This window comes from Gopherus flavomarginatus, chromosome 3 (assembly GCF_025201925.1).
Source record: "Gopherus flavomarginatus isolate rGopFla2 chromosome 3, rGopFla2.mat.asm, whole genome shotgun sequence".
Lineage (NCBI taxonomy): Eukaryota > Metazoa > Chordata > Testudines > Testudinidae > Gopherus > Gopherus flavomarginatus.
The window spans coordinates 30,271,539-30,293,071 of NC_066619.1; the positions used below are offsets into that span (position 1 = coordinate 30,271,539).

At 43.0% G+C, this 21,533-nt stretch overlaps 1 protein-coding gene across 1 annotated transcript in view; it reads right to left on the minus strand.

The window, feature by feature from the left end:
- Positions 1-21,533, minus strand: part of OXCT1 (3-oxoacid CoA-transferase 1) — a 154,901-nt gene that overhangs the window by 122,844 nt on the left and 10,524 nt on the right. The window contains exon 3 of the mRNA XM_050947017.1: positions 20,028-20,118. Within this exon, the coding sequence (XP_050802974.1) occupies positions 20,028-20,118 (91 nt within the window). The remainder of the gene's footprint in view (positions 1-20,027; positions 20,119-21,533) is intronic.

Consider the following 21,533-nt stretch of genomic DNA (forward strand, 5'->3'; position numbering starts at 1 on the left):
TCTAGCAAGGGCTAAAGAGTGTCGGAGGGTGCTTTGTAGGTTGCTTACAAAGTCCAGAATGTTAGTTCCTGGAGAAGGCGTAAACCCCTCCCATTGCTGCTTCACCAACTGTAATGGCCCCTTAACCTCGTGACCATACACAAGTTCAAATGGTGAAAACCCTAAACTGGGATGTGGTACAGCCCTGTAGGCAAAAAGCAACTGCTGCAACACTAGGTCCCAATTATTGGAGAATTTGTTGATGAATTTTCGTATCATGGCCCCCAAAGTTCCATTGAACCTTTCCACTAGGCCATTGGTTTGATGGTGGTACGGGGTGGCAACCAAGTGATTCACCCCATGAGTTTCCCACAGTTTTTCCATGGTCCCTGCCAGGAAATTAGACCCTGAATCTGTAAGGATGTCGGAGGGCCAACCTACCCTGGCAAAGATGTCTGTTAGGGCCAGGCACACAGTGTTAGCCCTGGTGTTGCCTAGAGCTACTGCTTCTGGCCATCGGGTAGCAAAGTCCACTAAAGTCAGTACGTACTGCTTTCCTCTGGGCGTCTTTTTTGGGAAAGGGCCCAGAATATCCACAGCTACTCGCTGAAATGGGACCTCAATTATGGGGAGTGGCTGGAGAGGGGCCTTGACCTGGTCTTGAGGCTTTCCCACTCTTTGGCATACCTCACAAGACCGGACATACTTGGCAACATCCTTGCCCATCCCCTCCCAGTGGAAAGACTTCCCCAACCGGTCCTTGGTTCTGTTCACCCCAGCATGGCCACTGGGATGATCATGGGCTAAGCTTAAGAGCTTCCCCCGGTACTTAGTTGGAACCACCAACTGTTTTTGCGGCTGCCATTCTTCCCGGTGTCCACCAGAAAGAATTTCCTTGTATAAAAGTCCTTGGTCTATAACAAACCGGGATCGATTAGAAGAGCTGAGAGGTGGTGGGGTGCTCCGTGCCGCCGCCCAAGCTTTCTGAAGGCTGTCATCTGCTTCCTGCTCAGTCTGGAACTGTTCCCTTGAGGCTGGGGTCACCAGTTCTTCCTCAGACTGTGGACTTGGGCTTGGTCCCTCTGGAAGCGATGTAGGTGATGGGGTTGTTTCCGTTGCTGGTGAACCGCTCTCCGCTGGTGCACCTGAGGGTATTTCAGGCTCTGGCTGAGCCTTTTGGGTATGGCTGTCTGTTGCGTCTGCCAGTTTTGGCTCGCTGGCGCCCTCTGGCGTTGAGTTTGAAGATGTAGTTGCACTTGCTGGTGCTGGTTGCTGTTCCAGTTCCGGGCCTGGGACTGGAGGTGCTGTGGCTGTTTCAGTGGTTGGCATGGAATCCGGGTCCACTACCTCTGTCTGGGTCTCTGGTAACACAGACGGGGCCTCTGTGGACGGCTCAGGAACAGGAATGGGTCTGGAAGCTTGCCTGGTTTGGCTACGTGTAACCATTCCCACTCTCTTGGCCCGCCTCACCTGGTTGGCCAAGTCTTCCCCCAGTAGCATGGGGATAGGATAATTGTCATAGACTGCAAAAGTCCACATTCCTGACCAGCCTTTGTACTGGACAGGCAGTTGAGCTGTAGGCAAGTCTACAGCTTGTGACATGAAGGGGTAAATTGTAACTTTGGCCTTTGGGTTGATGAATTTGGGGTCAACGAAGGATTGCTGGATAGCTGACACTTGTGCCCCCGTGTCTCTCCACGCAGTAACCTTCTTTCCGCCCACTCTCAAATTTTCCCTTTGCTCCAAGGGTATTTGAGAGGCATCCGGGCCTGGGGATCTTTGGGGTGATGGTGGTGTAATGAATTGCACTCGCATGGTGTTCTTGGGACAGTTGGCCTTGATATGTCCCAGTTCATTACACTTAAAGCATCTTCCATCTGATGGGTCACTGGGCTGAGGCGAGTTACTGGAGACTGGTGAGGTTGAAGGGTAGGGTATCTGTGGCTTTACTTGGGGGGGTATGTGGGGTCTTTGGCTGTCCTCGGTTGTAGGGTTTATGGTCTGTGTGCCCCCTGGGGTAATCGTTCCCCTTGACAGTAGCTTTCTTGCTTTCTGCTAGTTCCATCCATTTGGCTCCAATCTCCCCCGCCTCAGCGATATCTTTGGGATTTCCATCTTGTATGTACCGTGTGATGTCTTCAGGAACACCATCCAAGAACTGCTCCATTTGTATGAGGAGGTGCAGTTCTTCCAAGGTTTGAATGTTGTTTCCTGTTATCCAGGCCTCATAGTTTTTTGCAATGTAGTAGGCGTGTTTGGGAAATGACACCTCTGGTTTCCACTTTTGGGTTCTGAAGCGCCGACGGGCATGATCTGGGGTTATCCCCATCCTGTATCTGGCCTTGGTTTGAAAAAGTTTATAGTCATTCATTTGCTGCTTAGGCATTTCAGCTGCCACCTCTGCTAAAGGTCCACTGAGCTGTGACCTCAATTCTACCATGTACTGGTCTTCGGGCATGCTGTACCCAAGACAGGCTCTTTCAAAATTTTCCAAGAAGGCCTCGGTGTCATCACCTGCCTTGTAGGTGGGAAATTTCCTGTGCTGTGGAGCAATAATTGGCGCCGGGTTGTTAGGGTTGGCTGGCACATGCAGCCCAGCTTTGGCCAACTCCAGTTCATGTTTTCTCTGTTTTTCCTTCTCTTCATTCTCTTTTTGTTGTTTTTCCATTTCTTTTTGGTGTTTTTCCATTTCTTTTTGGTGTTTTTCCATGTCTCGGCGGTGGGCCGCCTCTTCTTCTGCTTGTTTCCTTCGGTAGGCCACCTCTTCTTCTTCTAGTTTTCTTTTGTGTGCTGCCTCTTGGGCTGCCTGTTCTCTTTGGAAGGCTGCCAGTTTGATGCTTTCTTCCTTTTCTTTCATCTCCATCTCTTTTTGTTTTATTTCCAGTTGTCGCCTGTGTTCAGCTTCTCTGAATTGCTCTTCGGCCTCAGTTTTTGCCTTAGAAGTCATGATTCCTGTTTTCTTGTGTTGGGGTGCCCTCCGGTGTTTATCTTCTGCACTGCAGGCTCTGTTGCCTCCTGAAGTCTGCCTAGCAAGTCTGCCTTTAGCTAATCTTCAATGTTAAGTAAACCTGAAAAACCACTTTATTTGCATGCATATAGTGCTGGAACTTGCCTCCTAATGGGAGGGCTATTGCATGACAAAAGACCCTTAACAGTCTGGTAATGGCTTCTTGCTTAACATGCAAGCCACAAACTGCCAGAGAGAGCAGAAAAAAAAATTTCTCTCTAGTTCCCTTTTAAAACCAAACTGTCTCTCTCTGCTAAAAAGCCCTTAGCAGAGAAAAGAAAAATATAATATTTCTACTGGCTTCTGGATTCTGTCTAGATCCCACCCGCTGCTACACCATATCATAACCTTAGTCCCAGATTTGGACCTTAGTGTCCAAAATATGGGGGTTAGCATGAAAACCTCCAAGCTTAGTTACCAGCTTGGACCTGGTACTTGCTGCCACCACCCAAAAAATTAGAGTGTTTTGGGGCACTCTGGTCCCCCTGAAAAACCTTCCCTGGGGACCCCAAGACCCAAATCCCTTGAGTCTCACAACAAAGGGAAATAATCCTTTTTCCCTTCCCCCCTCTCTGTTCCCAGTCCTGGAAACAAAAGTACTTTCCTATTCCCCCAGAGGGAATGCAAAATCAGGCTAGCAATCCAACACACAGATCTCCCCTTGATTTCTTCCTCCCACCAATTCCCTGAAGTAAAGAAAAACTCCAACAGGTCTTAAAAGAAAGCTTTATATAAAAAAAGAAAGAAAAAAAATACATACAAATGGGCTCTCTGTATTAAGATGATACAATACAGGGTCAATTGCTTAAAAGAATATTGAATAAACAGCCTTATTCAAAAAGAATACAAATCAAAGCACTCCAGCACTTATATTCATGCAAATACCAAAGAAAAGAAACCATAGAACTTACTATCTGATCTCTTTGTCCTTACACTTAGAAACAGAAGACTAGAAAGTAGAAACTGCTTCTCCAAAGCTCAGAGAAAGCAGGCAGACAGACAAAAGACTCAGACACAAACTTCCCTCCACCCAGAGTTGAAAAAATCCGGTTTCCTGATTGGTCCTCTGGTCAGGTGCTTCAGGTGGAAGAGACATTAACCCTTAGCTATCTGTTTATGACAACCCTCATATAGAATCGACCCTATTTTACAAATAGGGAAACTGAGGCAGAAACAGTGACTTGCTCAAAGCCAGAGAGCAAGTCAGTGGCAGAGCTATACTGTACTGACTTCAAATTTTAGGGCCAAATTATGTCCTAGCTTGCACAATTTCTCAAGGGCATATAGTGCTTCCTTACTCTTTATCACCAGCTACTCACAGCATGGTTGCACTGCAGTAAAGGGAAGCAGGCTCTGCAGAGCCGCTCCAGGCCCCTTCTGTGCAGGTAGACGGAAGGAGCAATGACTGAGCGCAGCCGTAGCTTCAGCCCTGCTCCTCCTAACACAGCAGCCAGTGCAATTGCACTGCAATGTATCCTACACACATATGGGGCTGCCACAGGATACTGCTCAGAAGGGGAAGGAGCCCAGGAAGCAAAACTGTGATACTCCAAAGGTTTGTTTACACTTGAAATGCTACAGAGGCACAGCTGCAGAGAAATCGCTACAGCGCTTCAAGTGTAGACACTACCTATGCCAACGGCAGGGGTTCCCCCATTTAGCATAAGTAATCCACCTCCCCAAGAGGCAGTAATTAGATCAACAGAATTCTTCCCTCAATATAGTGCTGTCTACACCAGGGGTTAGGCTTGCTGAACTACTTTTCTCAGGGATGTGGATTTTGCACACCCCTGGGACACAGCTATGCCAGCGTAAATTTCCAATGCAGACCAGCCCAAACCTGCAGTGCTTTCCCAGGGCTAGTCTTCACTAGTAAAGAACAGAACTATTAGACACACCGATTAACGTATTCTGCTGGGGAAGAGTCACAGCTGTTGTAAAGGGAAATCATGCCTTGCCAATCCATTAGAATTCTTTGAGGGTATCAATCAACATGCGGACAAGGATGATCCAGTTAATACAGTGTACTTAGACTTTCAGAAAGCCTTTGACAAGGTCCCTTACCAATGATTCATAAACAAAGTAAGCAGTCATGGAATAAGAGGGAAGGTCCTCTCATGGATCAGTAACTGGTTAAAAGACAGGAAACAAAGGACAGGAATAAATGGTCCTTTATCATAATGAAAGAGCTGCATAGTGGTGTCCCCCTGGGATCTGTACTGGGAGCAGTGTTGTTCAATATATTCAGGAATGATCTGGAAAAAGGGGTAAATAGTGAGGTGGCAAAGTTTGCAGATGATACAAATTTACTCAAGGTAGTTAAGTCCAAAACATTCTTACAGAGTTACAAAGGAATCTCATAGAACTGGGTGACTGGGCAACAAAATGACAGATGCAAATTCAATGAAAATAAATACAAAGTGATAAACATTGGAAAACATAATCCTAACTATGCATACAAAATAATGGGGTCTACATTAGCTGTTACCACTCAAGAGAGAGATGTTGGGGTCATCATGGATAGTTCCTAGAAAACATCCACTCAATGTTCACAGGCAGTCAAAAAAGCAAACAGAATGTTAGGAATCTTAAGGAAAGGGAAAGATAATCATAAAATCGTAGGACTGGAAAGGACTTCAAGAGGTCTTCTAGTCCAGTCCCCTGCACTCAAGGCAGGACTAAGTATAATCTAGAGTCTAGACCATCCCTGACAGGTGTTGTCTAACCTGCTCTCAAAAATCTCCAGTGATGGAGATTTCACAACCTCCCTAGGCAATTTATACCAGTGCCTAACTACCCTGACAGTGAGGACATTTTTCCTGAAGTCAAACCTTGCTAAAATTTAAAGCCATTGCTTCTTGTCCTGTCCTCAGAGGTAACAAGAACAATGTTGCTCCCTCCTTCTTGTAACAATCTTTTATGCATCTGAAAATTATCATCTCTCCCACCCCCATCTTCTCTTCTACAGACTAAACAAATCCAATTTTTTCAATCTTCCCTCACAGGCCATGTTTTCCATACTTTTAATCATTTTTGTTGCTCTTCTCTGGATGTTGTCCAATTTGTTCACCTTACCTGAAATGTGGCACCAAGAACTGGACACAATACTCCAGTTGAGGCCTAATCAGGGGCAACAGAACAGAGGGGTCCATCCTTTTTTCTTTAAGGGTGAGTGGGGGGGAGAGGGAGTGGAGCGAGCACTGGACGGGGCTTTGGGGGAAGGAAGCTGTGTGGGGGCTGGGTCACCCTTTCGGCATCAGTTGTCCCACCATTTTTTGGGAGCTTCCTGCACTTCTGGGCTTAATCAGCACAGAGTAGAGTGGAAGAATTATTTCTTGTGTCTTGCTTATAACATTCTTGCTAATACATCCCAGACTGATGTTTGCTTTTTCTGCAATAATATTACACTGTTCACTCATATTTAGCTTGTGATCCACTATGACCTCCAGATCCTTTTCCACAGTACTCCTTCCTAGGCAGTCATTTCCCATTTTGATTGGTCCTTCTTAAGTGGAATACTTTGCATTTGTCCATATTAAATTTCATCCTTTTTACTTCAAGTCATTTCTCCAGTTTGTCCAGATCATTTTGAATTTTAATCCTATCCTCCAAAGCACTTGCAACTCCTCCCAACTTGGTATCATCCACAAACTTTATAAGTGTACTCTCTATGCCATTATCTAAATCATTGATGAAGATATTGAACAGAAACAGACCCAGAACAGATCCCGGGGGGCCCCACTCGATATGCCATTCCAGCTTGACTGTGAACCACTGATGTTTACTCTCTTGGAACAGTTTTCCAACCAGTTATGCACCCACCTTAGAGTAGCTCCATCTAAGTTGTAATTCCCCAGTTTGTTTATGAGAAGGTGTGAGACTATCAAAAGTCAACGTATGCCACATCTACTGCTTCCTCCATCCACAAGGCATGTTACCCTGTCAAAGAAAGCTATTATGCTTGACACAATTTGTTCGTGACAAAGCCATACTGTTATTTATCATCTTATCTTCTAGGTGTTTGCAAACTGGTTGCTTAATTATTCGCTTCATTATCTTTCAGGGTACTGAAGTTAAGCTGACTGGTCTGAAATTCCCCAGGTTGTCCTTATTTCCCTTTTTATAGATGGGCACTATATTTGCCCTTTGCCAGTCCTCTGGAATAAATCCCGTCTTCCAGGACTTTTCAAAAATAATCACTAATGGCTCTGATACCTCCTCTGCCAGCTCCTTGAGTACTCCAGGATGTATTTCATCAGGCCCTAGTGACTTGAAGACATCTTACTTGTCTAAGTAATTTTTAATTGGTTCTTTTCCTATTTTAGCTTCCAATCCTACCTCATTTTCACTGGCATTCATTATGTCAGATGTCAAATTGCTACTAACTTTTTTGGTGAATACATTCCAAGAACTTTTTGGATAATCTGTGCCTGCTGTATTATTTTCCCAACAGATGTCTGGGTAACTGAAATTCCCCATCACCACCAAGTCCTGTGCTTTGGATGATTTTGTTAGCCTGATCCACCTCTTCTTCCTGGTTAGGTAGTCATGCGGGAATCTAGTACAGACATCACCCTTGTTTTTCACTCCTTTTATCCTTAGCCAGAGACTTTCAACAAATCTGTCCCCTATTTCCATCTCAACCTCAGTCCAAGTATACATATATATTAAAACTAAGGCAACACCTGCTCCCTTTTCTCCCTGCCTGTCTGTCCTGAAAAAGCTGCGCCCTTCTATACCAATATTTCAGTCATGTGTATTATCTGTGATGCCGATTATGTCACAGTTGTGTTTATTAACTAGCATTTCTAGTTCTTCCTGCCTACTTGCCATACTTCTCGCACTGATATACAGCCAAGATACGGATTTGATTTTTCCCCTATGTTCTCTTTTGTCTCCTCCCTCATCCCCGCTATAATGGCCCATGGTCCCCCCAAATTCCAACCTTTCTTCAAGGTGTTCATGTTTTTGACTACCTGTGGGCTTTTGTCTCATGCCCCCATTGGGCCTAGTTTAAAAGGCTTCCTCACTAGGTTAGCCAGTCTGTATCCAAATATGCTCTTCCCCTTTCTTGATAGGTGGGCCCCATCTCTGCTGAGGAGTCCTTCTTCCTGGGACAGCATCCATAGTGAGGGAAGCCAAGCCCTCCTGGCGACACCACCCTCACAGCCAGGCATTCACCGCCAGGATGCAGCTGTTTCTTCCTGGGCCCCTCCCCTTGACCTGAAAGATCGAAGAGACCACCACCTGCACTCCCAACACCATCACCCTTACTTCCAGAGTCCTGTAGTCATTTCTGATCTGCTCAGGGTCATATCTTACAGTATCATTAGTGCCCACATGGATGAGTAGCATGGGGTAGTAGTCAGACAGCCAGATGGTCCTTGACAATCTCTCCAAAACTTCCTGTATATGGGCCCTGGCAGGCAGCATACCTCCCAGGATGCCATGTCAGGGCAACAGATGGGTGCCACCATCCCCTTCAGAAGAGAGTCCGCCACCACTACCCTATGTTTCCTCCTGGAAATGAGAGCTGAGATTTCCCCAGTCTTGGGGGTACAGAGCTTCTCCTTCTCCACCTTGGGAGCCGTTCCTCATAGCTCAATGGCAGGGCAGCATAAGGTTTCTTCATCACTATGGTGGGTGGGTGGGAGTAGGGGTGAAGCACTACCTGCTTCCGGAAGTAACTAACAGTCAGTGTCCTCCCTGTGACAGAGTCATATCCTCCTCCCCCGGTGGCATGACAGCAGTCGTAGTCAGCTTCCTCAGCCTTGAATGTCTCCATGTGAATATACTCTCAATGAATTCCTCGTGTGCAAGGATGCTTTTCAGCCTGGCCAACTCTCCTGTAGCTCTCTCACCTGCTTCCTGAGAGATAAGGAACTTCTGCAGGCAGTAAAAGAATGCTGACAGAGCACACACACTTCAGAACAGTGGCTAATAGAGGGTCAATGGCAGATTTGTAATGATTAGTGAGATTTTTGCCTCATATTACCAAGTGCTGCAATCCCAGTTCTGGCTGCCTCAGAAGCAGCTACTGAAGCATATCATCATCAAGCAGGCTTTTACATCTCTTGCTGCAGGATCAAAGTGTGCACACGTTCTCGCTCTCCATTTACCTCAGGACAGTCTCTGCCAAACAAAAGCCCATAGCCATGAAGGTCTGGGAATGCTGATTCACATTAAAAATGTTTCACTTTCACGCAAGCTGTTTAATTATTTTTGAAGTAGTTTCTTTCCCTTACGTCCAAAACAGTTTATATTTGTTTTAAAGGGGGTGATCATTTGTATTCTAGGTCATATAGCCCCATTTCTTCAATACACATGACACTAAGCATTTGCTATGTTGCCAAGAGGCATAATACCTCAGTTGGTCAGTCTACAGCAGATGCTGTTAATTATGTGTCACATTGCCATGGACTCCTATTTTCAGTTAATATAAAATTTTGCTTTCACTGTGTGGTAATTTTTGTTTGGTCCCTGACACTGATGGCTTTGGATACTTTATTTTAACCCTTGGGCAAGGGTTTCCTATAATTGCCCTGTGACTTAATTTCTTCAAAGACCCTCTTCTATGCAATAGCCACAAGGTCTGTTCATGCACACCTTCCATTTTTTGCTTTCTCATTTAAACCTCCATCCTAAAACACTGGGTCACTAAGATTTGTGGCTGGAGGGAGCTGTTATTATAATCTTTATTATGACAACTCATTTCTTGTTTTCTCCTTCCTCTGTCCCCCTTCTTCTGTTTGATGAAGGGGGCAGCCATAGGAAATTTCTTCTTAACGCTTCCAGCAGAAATGTAATTCAGCACTGAAATTAAAGTTCTTCCTGTCATATAGTAAGAGCAGAGAAATCATGTCAGCACCTGGTGCCTGAAGACAGGGCAAGCTAATTCTCTCAAACATTTTGGAGAGAATTATGGTAATGGGACAGAAGGGGCACGATACGCCTACGCAAGCTGCTGCCTCCAATGTAAAATGCTCTGACAGCTCTGGTGGTGACACGAGAAGTGGAAAAGCAGTCAGGGCTCAATCCAACTCCCATTGAAGTCCCATTGATTTTATTGGGAGATGAATCAGACGCTTAGGCCCAAATTGTTAAAGCTATTTAGGTGTTGCTGCACTCAGCGTTGCAATGCCTAACTGATTTAGGAGCCTAAATCTCATTTTGAAAAGGAATTTAAGCACTTAAGACTAAACCCTGTTGTCACCGGCCACCTATGAACACTTGCCCATCAAGACATTGGACCATCAAATCCAGTATCCTGTTTCTGAGGGTGACCAATAAAAGGCAAACAGTGCTCTTGAAGTTTGAAAAGGGCAAGTGACAAACCCTCTGAAAAGAATCCCACATGGAAGTGCACACTCTTACTGCTACTATGAAATGAACTTTAAAAATAAATAATAAAAAAGGTAAATTCAGTCTTATGTACTTTACTTATATGCAAAATACCTTATGAAATGTATTGAACACACATTTTTTAGACTCAGAAGGCTAAAGCTGCTCAGACTTATGCTAAGTTCCACAGTTGTGCTTCATTGCCTTTCGGCTAGCAGAAAAGCCAGTCAGCCTCCTCCCATTTTACTCTCCACTGTGAAATACTAGTCAACATATCTACTTACAACAAATGAAGAGGTTCATTCTCCTCTTTCATTTCGTGTCCCTTCATATACCATATTTTCCTACTGATGAAGATATTTGCAGAACTTGTACTAATCATGTTTGAATCTGCAGTATATGCAACATACTTCAAAGGCCTAGTGAATGAAATATGAGGGTGACTGAAGGCTAAGGTTAACTTCTGTTGCATGGTGTTAGAGTGACAATATACTGATACGGTACTACAGTTAAGCTTAGATCAACTCCTGTATTTCCACTCGTCATCTGCAGTCAAAATCTGGAAGTCAAGCTGCTCAATGCTGTATTTGATTTCTTACTGGCTCCATACTTTAGTGACGTTAGGACAATGCGTCCTGCCAAAATCCTGAAATAACTCCTATGATAAAATTGGAAACATGAGTTACGCAGTCTTTTTCTGGGGCTACAGTTTACAAAGTGTTAGCTCAGTAAACTGTAATAAACAGTAATAATAAAGAACCTTACAAGTTAAAAACATATAGACCAAACAACTTAACTGATGATATTTTATGGATTTAATTTATTGCCATTATTATTTTGGCAACTTACTAAGAGTAAGGTTTGCCTAATGCAACTCAGTGCAGGGCAAGTTAAGTTTGTAACTTCACTTCCTGGAGGGGCAATGTAGTTAACTTCATATATTCTGTCTATGTATGCATACACATATCTGTATATGTGACACAGAAGCGGCACCCTCCTCTCTCTCTCTCTCTCACACAGAGTAGAAATCAGACTCAACACGACAGCCCTTTTCCCCTCCCTCAGCTGTTATTTTCTCTATTTAAATTATAAATTCCTTGTCTAATGATGTGTCTGTAAAAGCAAAATGAATTAAAGCCTCTCAACACTTCTGAGACATATTGGATGCAAGGGTTCTCTCAGTTTTACAGAGTATTTCTGAAATGTTAAAAACATGCAAACGTTTCCACTTCTTGTGTGTTCAGAAAGCACCTACCATAAATAAATAAATAAATAAATGAATGAGGAAATTAAGACAAGTATCTGGGACACTGGATAAGTTACTTCACAGAGGAAGTCTGTGGCACATCAGAAAATATGACCCAAATTATAGTGGCATGTCAGGACCACTACAGTTAACTAAGGTCACAACTCCTGTTTAAAGGTGAACAATTTTAAGTCCTCTAAAATCAAGATGCTTGGTTAGACTGCTATGAAAGTTGGTGTGCCTCAGCAGAGTGAAGGGTAGGGTTAGACACACAAATTTGGGGTCATTTGGAACTGCAAGGGTTGCAGAGATCAATCCCGAAAAAAAACCATTTTTCAAAAAGTTTCTAGGTTGGTGTTTGGTTTTTTGTTCTTTTTTGCACACAGAGCCAGAACTCAAACTACTGATGTTATATGGGTCAGAAATGGTCTCCATCTGTTGAGATTTACCCAAGACAGCACAGGACCCCCACTAAATCTTTGGTGGACCCAAACTGAGAATGGTATTTAAGACAAAATGGCTAGAGGGCTTCCATTCTCACCATTTTATATGCTTTAAAACTTGACTCTGCTTTAATGCTCTAAAATCCAAACAGTAAATCAGACTGCTTTGAAATTTGGTGTGTCTCATGGTGGCATGGGGTAGCGTTTGTGATCCAAAATTTAATTGAGGAGTTCTTAAGTTGCAGTCCTGTGCCCCTTCCTCCGAAACGGTCTCTTTCCATTGCCTTGTACTGTTAAACTGAGAGGTATTAATGAATGGATGAAACCACAGATCTCATTGAGATTGATGGCTGTGAACTCATCCTTCAATTAACAAAGAAAAGTTAATGACAACCCCCCACCTCAAACAAATGGAGCTTTGAACCGAATGACTGGTGGTTGCTACAATTTGTGAGTGATATGTGGCAATTTTATTTGGGGGAATATAATCAAAGCATTTGGAGAAAAAACACAAACATGAGAATGCTTTCCAGCAGGGATAAAGGGAGTGGAGGAGTGCAGGAGTTATGGGGAAGGGGAGAAGGGTTGGGAGCTCAGGTGAAGGAAGCATTGCACCCCCAGCTCTACTGGAGCACCCCAACACTACACCCTAACTCCCCTCAGCTCTGCCAATGCACCAAACTCTGCCCATCCACCAATTCACTGTGAGCTCTGTGGGGTAGGGAATGTCTCTTACCTTGTTGTTGATTTTGGGCACAGCAGCACCACTATAGTTAAGGTTGCATCATGATTTCTCTTTAAAGGCTGGTCCCTGTAAACCCTCTAAAATTGATATGCTTAATCAGATTCCTCTGAAATTTGGTGTGCCTCAGGGGGATTGGTTTGTCTCAGGAGGTGCAGGGTAGGGCTAATGCCCCAAATGGGGGCAGTCATTGGAGCTAAGGGTTGTGGACATATAAGCCCCAAAGGCCGGGGGGGGGGGGAGGGGGACTATTTTTCAAAAAAGTTTCTAGGAGTTTTTGTTCTTTTGCACAGAACTAGATATCAAACAATTCATGTAATGTGAGAAAAAATGGCTTGACTGCCTCAAAGTTTTACGTAAGGTAGTTGGGGGACCCAAATTGGGAACCGTATTTAGGAACATGTTCACTTCTACGTTTGCGTAGTCTAGAAAGATTACTGGGGGACTGGAGGGAGGAGGCGGGGGGAGTGCCCCGAGAGCACAAAGTACCCAAATTAATGTGGTGTGTCCAAAGATACACAGTGCAAAGATTTGGAACTGACCACACAAGTAACTTGGCTGCTGAGGATAAAGAAATGTGCATGTTGCAAGGGTTGCCAACAGGTGGATTCTGGGCAACTCCTAGATCACATGGTTGCAGGAGTTTGCAGGACAAAAAGCAGAACACAACATGGGGATTGCTGGCTACCAGCCGATCTGGGTGGAGGGAGATGGCCTGCATTGGCATCATGTTTGAGGATGTGGTGATTCACTAGATGGAAAAAATCTGGGCCTTAAACCTGGAGTGCACCTCATACACCCTCCAAATCAGCTCTCATACATTGTAAGAGATTTGTATCCAGGAGGTGTGATAGTTTTCTCTGATTTGGCTGAGCATCTGTATAATTGCTACAAAGTCAATAGGAAAGCTGTTAAGTGCTGGAAGAACACTAATTGGGAAAGTGGAGGGTTCATGGTTGACCAGAAAATGTACACAGTATGGCACAAACATTATAAGCTCTGACACTTCACTGTTTCTCAGAGACACGGCTCATCGACTGGACAGAAGCTACTGCCAACTCCAGGGAAATAGAGGGAAGACAACATGAGCAATCACCTCCCTGCCTTTTTGTCCGTCAGTATTGTTAGATGGAATCCTCTGGGTAAGAATGAACTGGTTGTAGAAGGAGGTGAAAAGCTTATATTTTTCTGCAACAGTGTAGGCTGGCAGAGTCAAGAGTACTCATGTATTGCTGGGAGAGGAGAGAGACAAGGCCGCATAGGTAACATTAACTGTTTCTTTCCTGGTTTTCAGCAGATTGAGTTTTGTTCAGTTCAACAACATTCTGCAATAGGACAACATATCACCAAGCAACAGTAACTCTGTATTAACATTTTTTTTCGCCACTAACTTAACTTCAGGTCCCAGGCATCCACAGAAGCTACATGGCAGATAAAATAGGAAAGCAAAATCTATTTTAGTAAATATAATGTAATGTATATCACTAATGTTTTCATTCCACTATAAATGAGTTATTTGTTAAGAGCTGACAGTGTGTTTGGTGCTGTATAAAGTACAATTGTAAACATAGTCCCAGACCAAACAAGCTTGAAATCTAAATTAGAATACAACATAGTAACAGATGGCTTATCTACCTGGGCTCTCAGCAACAGTAATTAAAGCCCATAATAAATACTTTCCCATTACATTCAATAACCTTTTCCCACTTCTGTAGCATTTTTGCCTACTCCATTCAGCCCCAAGCCTGCTGTTATAACAAGCAGGTCAAATGCTTACCACAATGTTACGGTTCAACATACTAGAGCAAGTTTACCTCCAAAATCAAAAAGATTCCTGCAGAAAGCACACAAACGATGGAATGCAACGTGGGTAACAAGATGGTCATGCCTATAAGCAGACAGTTTGAATCAGTAGTAATCTGACAGTATGTCACCAATCTCTTTTTAGAAGATCATCTCAGGGGATTAGGAAGTTTAAGTAGTAAACTAGAAGTCTTCAATAATATTTCACAATAAATAATACACAGAACTTCCAGAGCCCAAAATCATGTCCTTGAAAATAAGATAATGTATATTCAACAGCCACCAATGGAAACTAGTGTTGTCAGGAAAAAAATGGTTTGTGATGTTGGACATCAGGCCACATTTCTCCCTGGTATAACTGATGATTTCAGTGGAGTTACAACAGGCATGAATTTGGCCCACTGAGAAGGCACAGAGATATCAAGGAGACCTTGATCCTGTGACTTGGTTTAACTAAAATTATTTTTTCCACTTTTCCTTTTCCACCATATGAATCATGACGACTTAGTCATTTTAGGCCTAGAGCTGCAGCCCTGATTTCAAGTAGCTCCTTACTTCACAAGTAGAACCACTGAAATTAATTGTTGAAATGAACGGAACTCCTCAAACTGAGTAAGGGTAGCAGAAACAGACCCTTTATGAAACTGGCATTACGAAAAGAAGAAATTAAACTGGCTGAATGTTTTTTTTAAAGCCTTCATATGGTATTTAGGAGTATCTCTCTGCTATATAATTCTATAGAATCGTTCCAAAACCTATAAAAGGATTAGACTCAATTAAAATTCTATAGAGTTTTTAAAAGCAGCTGCAATTACAGAAGGATGACCGTGCTTTAAGAGGATAGTTGCTTGGTGTTCTGTGTTAACACGGGCTTCAGTTCTGCAGACTCTTCACCTACTGAGAATCCAGGCATAAGTGGGCTAAAGGCTTCTATTGCCAGCCTAAAGGGAGGGGCTACCCTAGACCCAGATCCCAGGTAATTCTGAGGCACAATTAATGAAAAACAGGGACTGGAGTGAGGTCTGCAGACACTTCAGGACAAAAGTAACTTTACTCATACGAGTAAACATTACACTTACTTAAAAGATTACAGAATTATAGCCTTGGGGGTCTCCCAAATAGTTCAAAGGAACAGACAGACAATGTACTTCTTCTAACAGACCTACTCATTCACAAAAGTTGTCTAATGTGATGGCTTGGCTGGCTGAAATGTCTAACTTTCTCGGACTTTATACCAGTAAACAGTGGTCAGCAGTCTCATTAGCTGGAAGAGATCCCTCTTGTTTTGGTGAAAGGACTTTGTCAAGGTTTTATGTGGCTAAATAGTGACACATTTTGAAAATTAACTGTCCTCTGTTGATAGCCTCTTCCTTAGGATTTCAGGACGCATTTTTATGCAAATGGCCTGTGATACTATTAGAAAAAAATATTAAAAGTAGGCATGGCTTACTATTAATACTGGAGTCAAAATAAGCCAGTGCATGTGTAATAATTGTTTTCAATTTTCATCTTCCTCAGATGTAACATGCACTATAGGTGGAGGATCACAAGCCTAAAATTCATCCTGAATGCAAGTCTTTCAATATGCAGTAATTCAAATTTGATCAGTTATATCATTGTCCTAAAACAGACGCAGCCTGTTTAAACAAAATATACAGGGTTACATGTTCATGTCCTACAGAAAAAGGTGGGGAAAATGTTTTATGATCTTGGCAAGGAGTGTTACGGGATTACAACTGCATTCTTCCTTCAGGGACAGTGGCTGTTTGTAGCCCTACAGAACGGGACAGAGATACAGTCTTCAAACCATTCAAAGCCCAAGAATCTGCAGCATCATGGATTTCTGGGCATTCCTAAGGAAAGCATGCCCCATCACACTGCTCTCTAGGGACCCTATCTGACTCCCATTAGCGTCAGTGGAAAGCCTCGTTTCAATGGGAGCTGAATATGGTCCTGGGTTCCCATTGACAGCCAAGCTCTTTCCGGGACTCCAGCCAGCAGAAGTTACAAAGAAGAGTTAATGTTGTTTGGAGCTCAGTTAACTCCTGACTAGAACTCCCCTGGGGGCATGGAACAAAATGGCTGCTCCTCAGGTCCACCCCACAGCAAAAAAATCAATTATTCAGCTATATGATGATGTTCTGCTCATTTGGGAACGGCAAGTGAGGAAGCACTATCCCGCTCCTCTCCTTTAAATGGTTTCAGGCCTCTTTTCCCTTCCTTTGCTTCATTCCACCATGAAATTAGTATTTGGCCCACAGAGCCAAATTCTATCTCAATTCCTTCTATTCAAATCAATCTAAAATCAAATTTGTGAAGTTGCACAGGTATAACTGAGGGTATGATGTGGTCCAAATGACATATGAAAGTAACATTAAGTGTTGGATTTCAACCTAACAAGAAGTATGGACATTTATACACAGACCCAATCTCGATCCTCAAAAACATATCACCTTTCATTAAAAGCAAAGAATAAGAAAAGTTAAGAAAATGTCAGTATGGAGGCATATTTCAAAGAAGGGAAAGGAAGAGGGGCGAGATGAGAGGGCAATGGAGAGAAGTACAACGAGATTAAACAGGAGGGTGGAAAGGTGAAATATTTGCAAAAGGTTTCCATCAAGAGCCAAAAGACCTTATATCAGAAGCAGGAAGCTTTCTGAGGAAATAGAAGTGCAATGGACTTTGTCAAATTAGCCTAAACTACACAGTGTCTCCTAAACATTAACGAATTCTCACACTCACTGCTAAAAGGGAACAGTGGAATTCTGGAATTACCTACATCAGAATAAATGTAAAAATGTGAAGACAGATACTAACAGGTGTTTTGTTGTGAAAAAAAGTACTTTCAGTTTATAAAGTCACACTTTCAACAATCTCACTCAAATATGGCAATGATAAAGGCTAAAAGTGTTTTAATGATGAATGGATCCGCATTATCTTATCATTCAGTTACACTGTCAATAGAGCAGCAGATTAAAAGAAACTTTGTTAATGTTTAAACTGCACTTGTAAAGTTAGAGGAAAGAAAGTTAAAGAGTAAAAGCTTGGATCCGGTCTTTCACGCTATCAAGTTGCACCCAGCTACATTATGTAGTTTAATTCAAGGAAGCATCCAACTTCATCTTATATTTTCACTCAGAAGATTGATTTATTAAAAAATGGCTAAAAAGTTGTTAAATGAGAACTCAAGTGTTATACATTAATATTCTGAACCTTTTATACAAACAGGAAACCTTACAGGAAGGGGACAGTCATTTTTCAAACAGCTTTTATTTATTTATTTTTAATATGTTAATGTCTGCACTGGTGTGGAAAATACTTGGAATGACATTCTATTCTTAACTCACATTAACCCCCTCTGGCAAAATAATGTTAACTCACTTGCAGGGGAAAGGACTTTTCAAGTCTTCTTTTCTATCTACACTCCTATGTTCCCTCACTGCCCTCAACCAACAAGATGCAAGGTCCCTGATTCATCTCACCCTTCCCCTGGAAGATGGGGATAGGATCCCACAAACTTCCTTTCTGAGGAAATGGTCCATAGGAAGCACCAATATTAATCCAGTTAATCCTGAAACAATGTGATATTTTTCATTGCCTTGGCGTGAATTCAGAGTATAGAAGAAACAAAGTAAGTACAAGTCTGCAGAAATGATAGCATGCTGGCATTACTTTGTTTGCTTGACATTAAAAGTGACACTGTGCCAAAAAAGAGGTCGGGGAGAGGGAAAATGGTGAAACAAAGAATTTAAGAAACAAGCCTACACTACAATAATGACCTGTAAACACAACGCCTTGGACTGTGATCACAGATTTCACAAGAAAAGTAAGTTTAGGTCAAGTCAGCAAGTCGTGGGAAAACTCCCATGAAAAAGCACAAATGCTATAAGATGTATTCATGATTTCACATTCTTCCCTCTAAGTCAATAACAAAATATTGTTCTTTGGAGATACTATGGGTACGTCTATACTACTCACTGGATCGGTGGGCAGCGATCAACCCAGCAGGGGTCGATATTGACCCCCGAGCGCTCTCCCGTTGACTCCTGTACTCCAGCACTGCGAGAGACGCAGGCAGAGTTGATGGGGGAGCAGCAGCAGTTGACACATCGCAGTGAGTAGATCTAAGTATGTCAACTTCAGCTATGTTGTGTAACTTAGATCGATTCCCCGCCCCCGTGTAGACCAGGCCTAAGTTGCTGACAGTGCCATTTTATCAGATGAGTTATTAAACAAAAGTTATCACCACTTTGGGTTACTAACCATCCCTTGAGACACTGCAGAGGAGATGGCGTGTTAGCCCCAGTGGGCTGGGCAAATTCAAATATAATTAAATACACTCTGCACATTGGCATCCTCCCTGCAGTTTCACTCTCTATCCTAACAGTACTGCCATGCACTGTTAAATAGCTATTACGTTCCACCTCAGAAGTAGATGCACTTCAGTGGGTGAAATTATACCTATATAAAAAGATTGTTAAGTGCTCTGGAAATCATCATCAAAGAGTTCTAAAAATACCCAACATAAATTGTGCTAAGGCTGAGGGACAATATCCGTACTCAGGAGTCATTCTCTCCTCTCACTTACATGAATTTCTTAAACTGTTAAGCATTTTTTTTTAGAAGACATACAAGGGTGTCTACATTGCCATAAGAGACCCACAGCATGATTGCAGCTGGCCTGGGTCAGCTAGCTCGGGCTTGCGGATCTCAGGTTGTGGGACTACAAGACTGCAGTGTTAACGTTTGGGCTTGGGCTGGAACCCAGCTGTGACACACTATGATGGGGAGGCTCTCATTGCCCAGGCTTCAGCCCCAGCCCAAAAGTTAACATTGCAATTTTTAGACCCACAGCCCAAGACCAAGTCAGCTGACCTGGCCTCTGAGACTTGGTGCTGCAGGTTTTTATTGCAGAGCAGACATAACTCAAGCCTCACTGAGGAGGATCCCTTCTGCAGTCTTTTGTTGTAACAAAGTTACTTTGTGAGTAACAAACGGAGTGTTCAAAAATTCCCTATGACTTAAAAAAGGAACTAGAGTTGAAATTATGGCTTTTAAAACAGTTTAGCCAAAATATGTATAACCAGGTTTTGTGGTGGCATTCAATAGAATAAATAACTCACTATGTGCCACAGCAGTAACAACAGCTCTCTATGACAAAGCTTGGAAGTCTACTGTATTGCTATAGTCATGCCCAAATAACTGTTCCAAAAATAGCTTAATGAGCAGCCATGGGAATTTGTCCAAATCAAAACAAGATCTTGGCAGCTCAAAGCACATTCACCTCACATCATCCTTGGGATGATTTTGGCCATAGAATGTTAAGTCACAAGGATGGCTCTTCCTAGGGAAAAAATAACCTCATTTCCAGTGCAAGACTTATCACAGCTCTGTTAAAATATAATTTATGTAAGCAGGTTTATTAATTCTTTATATATAATATTCCAAGGGTGTCTGAACACCTACCCTGCATTGTTACTGACTGCAGTTAGCCCTTTTACTCCAGTCTTCAGTAAGCCTCCTATGAGGTTCTCTGGAATTCCACACAATCCAAAACCTATGTAAAACAAATACAAAGAATGTAACAAGCATTCTAGAAGGAACAATGTCATCATAAGAAATAAATCTGTGTAGCAGACGATAAAAATCACATACATTCTGCACAGAAGAGAATAATCTGGTTATAGGTGAATAAGCAGCTCAACACTGGGAGAAAATATTTCTCAGAACAGGGAATAGGACTTTAATCACGCTATTGCCATTACTATGACTGTTGGTTTGGGAGGGTAAAATCTCCTTTCCTTTCAGTCCATCCAAAAGCCATCTTCCCTTCCCATTATGTTGGCTATATTTATCTCCATACTGGATCTCTACTGTGGCTTCCCCGCCTCTGCAATATTAAGTTTAAGCGTCTCCTCTTCAGTTTCACACAACCTGTAGCTTGCCTCCACCTACATCTCTGCCTTCATTTCCTCTGCTATACATTCCCTACTTCAATCCCGTCCAGCTTCAGTCCTGAAGACTCAAATTCAGATCTCTGCTACTAATCTGTAGAACTAGAGTAACTGCGATCAGAATTCTATCTTTCTGTATTCTCATCTTTGTGTCTACTTTTATGCAGTCCCATAGACCTGGGGCAGCCCCTCTTTTGCCTTAAAAACCCCCTTCAGCAACTTGTAAAAACCCAGCTACTCCATAAAACATTCCAGCTAAGAAGAGCACATGGTCTTCTGTATTTGCTAAATGGCAACTGCCCATCTTTGTGTTTGGACATTTGTATATTTGTATTGGACCCATGTGTTGGTTTTTTTTTTAATTGTAAACTCTGCAAGACAAGAATTATGATCTCTGTTTGGAACAAAAACTACCGTATAAACCCATTTATGCGCAGATGTTGGGAGTCGACCACGAGTTAAGAGGGCTATGCTGAAATATCTTAAGATATCTATATATTGTGACAAAATTCCTCCTCTACCTTGGTGGGTTCTGTGCTTACTGGCAGATTTGCTCGCCTCACAGATTCACCCTGTGGGCTGGAAAACAGCCCAGAGACCTTCTCCTCTGGTAGGGGCCACAGTCCAGGTCAATTCCTCCTGTGTTTGATCAGGAGTTAAGAGGTTTGGGGGGAACCCGGGCCCACCCGCTACTCTGGGTTCCAGACCGGGGCCCTGTGGACTGCAGCTGTCTGGAGTATCTCCTGGTACAGTTGCGTGACAGCTAAAACTCCCTGGGCCATTTCCCCATGGCCTCCTCTCAACACCTTCTTTGTCCTCACCACCGGACCTTCCTCCTGGTGTCTGATAATGCTTGTACTTCTCAGTCCTCCAGCAGTGTGCCTACTCACTCTCAGCTTCTTGCACGCTTCTTGCTCCCAGTACCTCGCACGCACTTCCTCTCCTCTGGCTCCCTGTCTTCCCTTGGCCTGACTGGAATGAGCCCTTTCATAACATCAGAGGGGCCTTCATTAGAGTC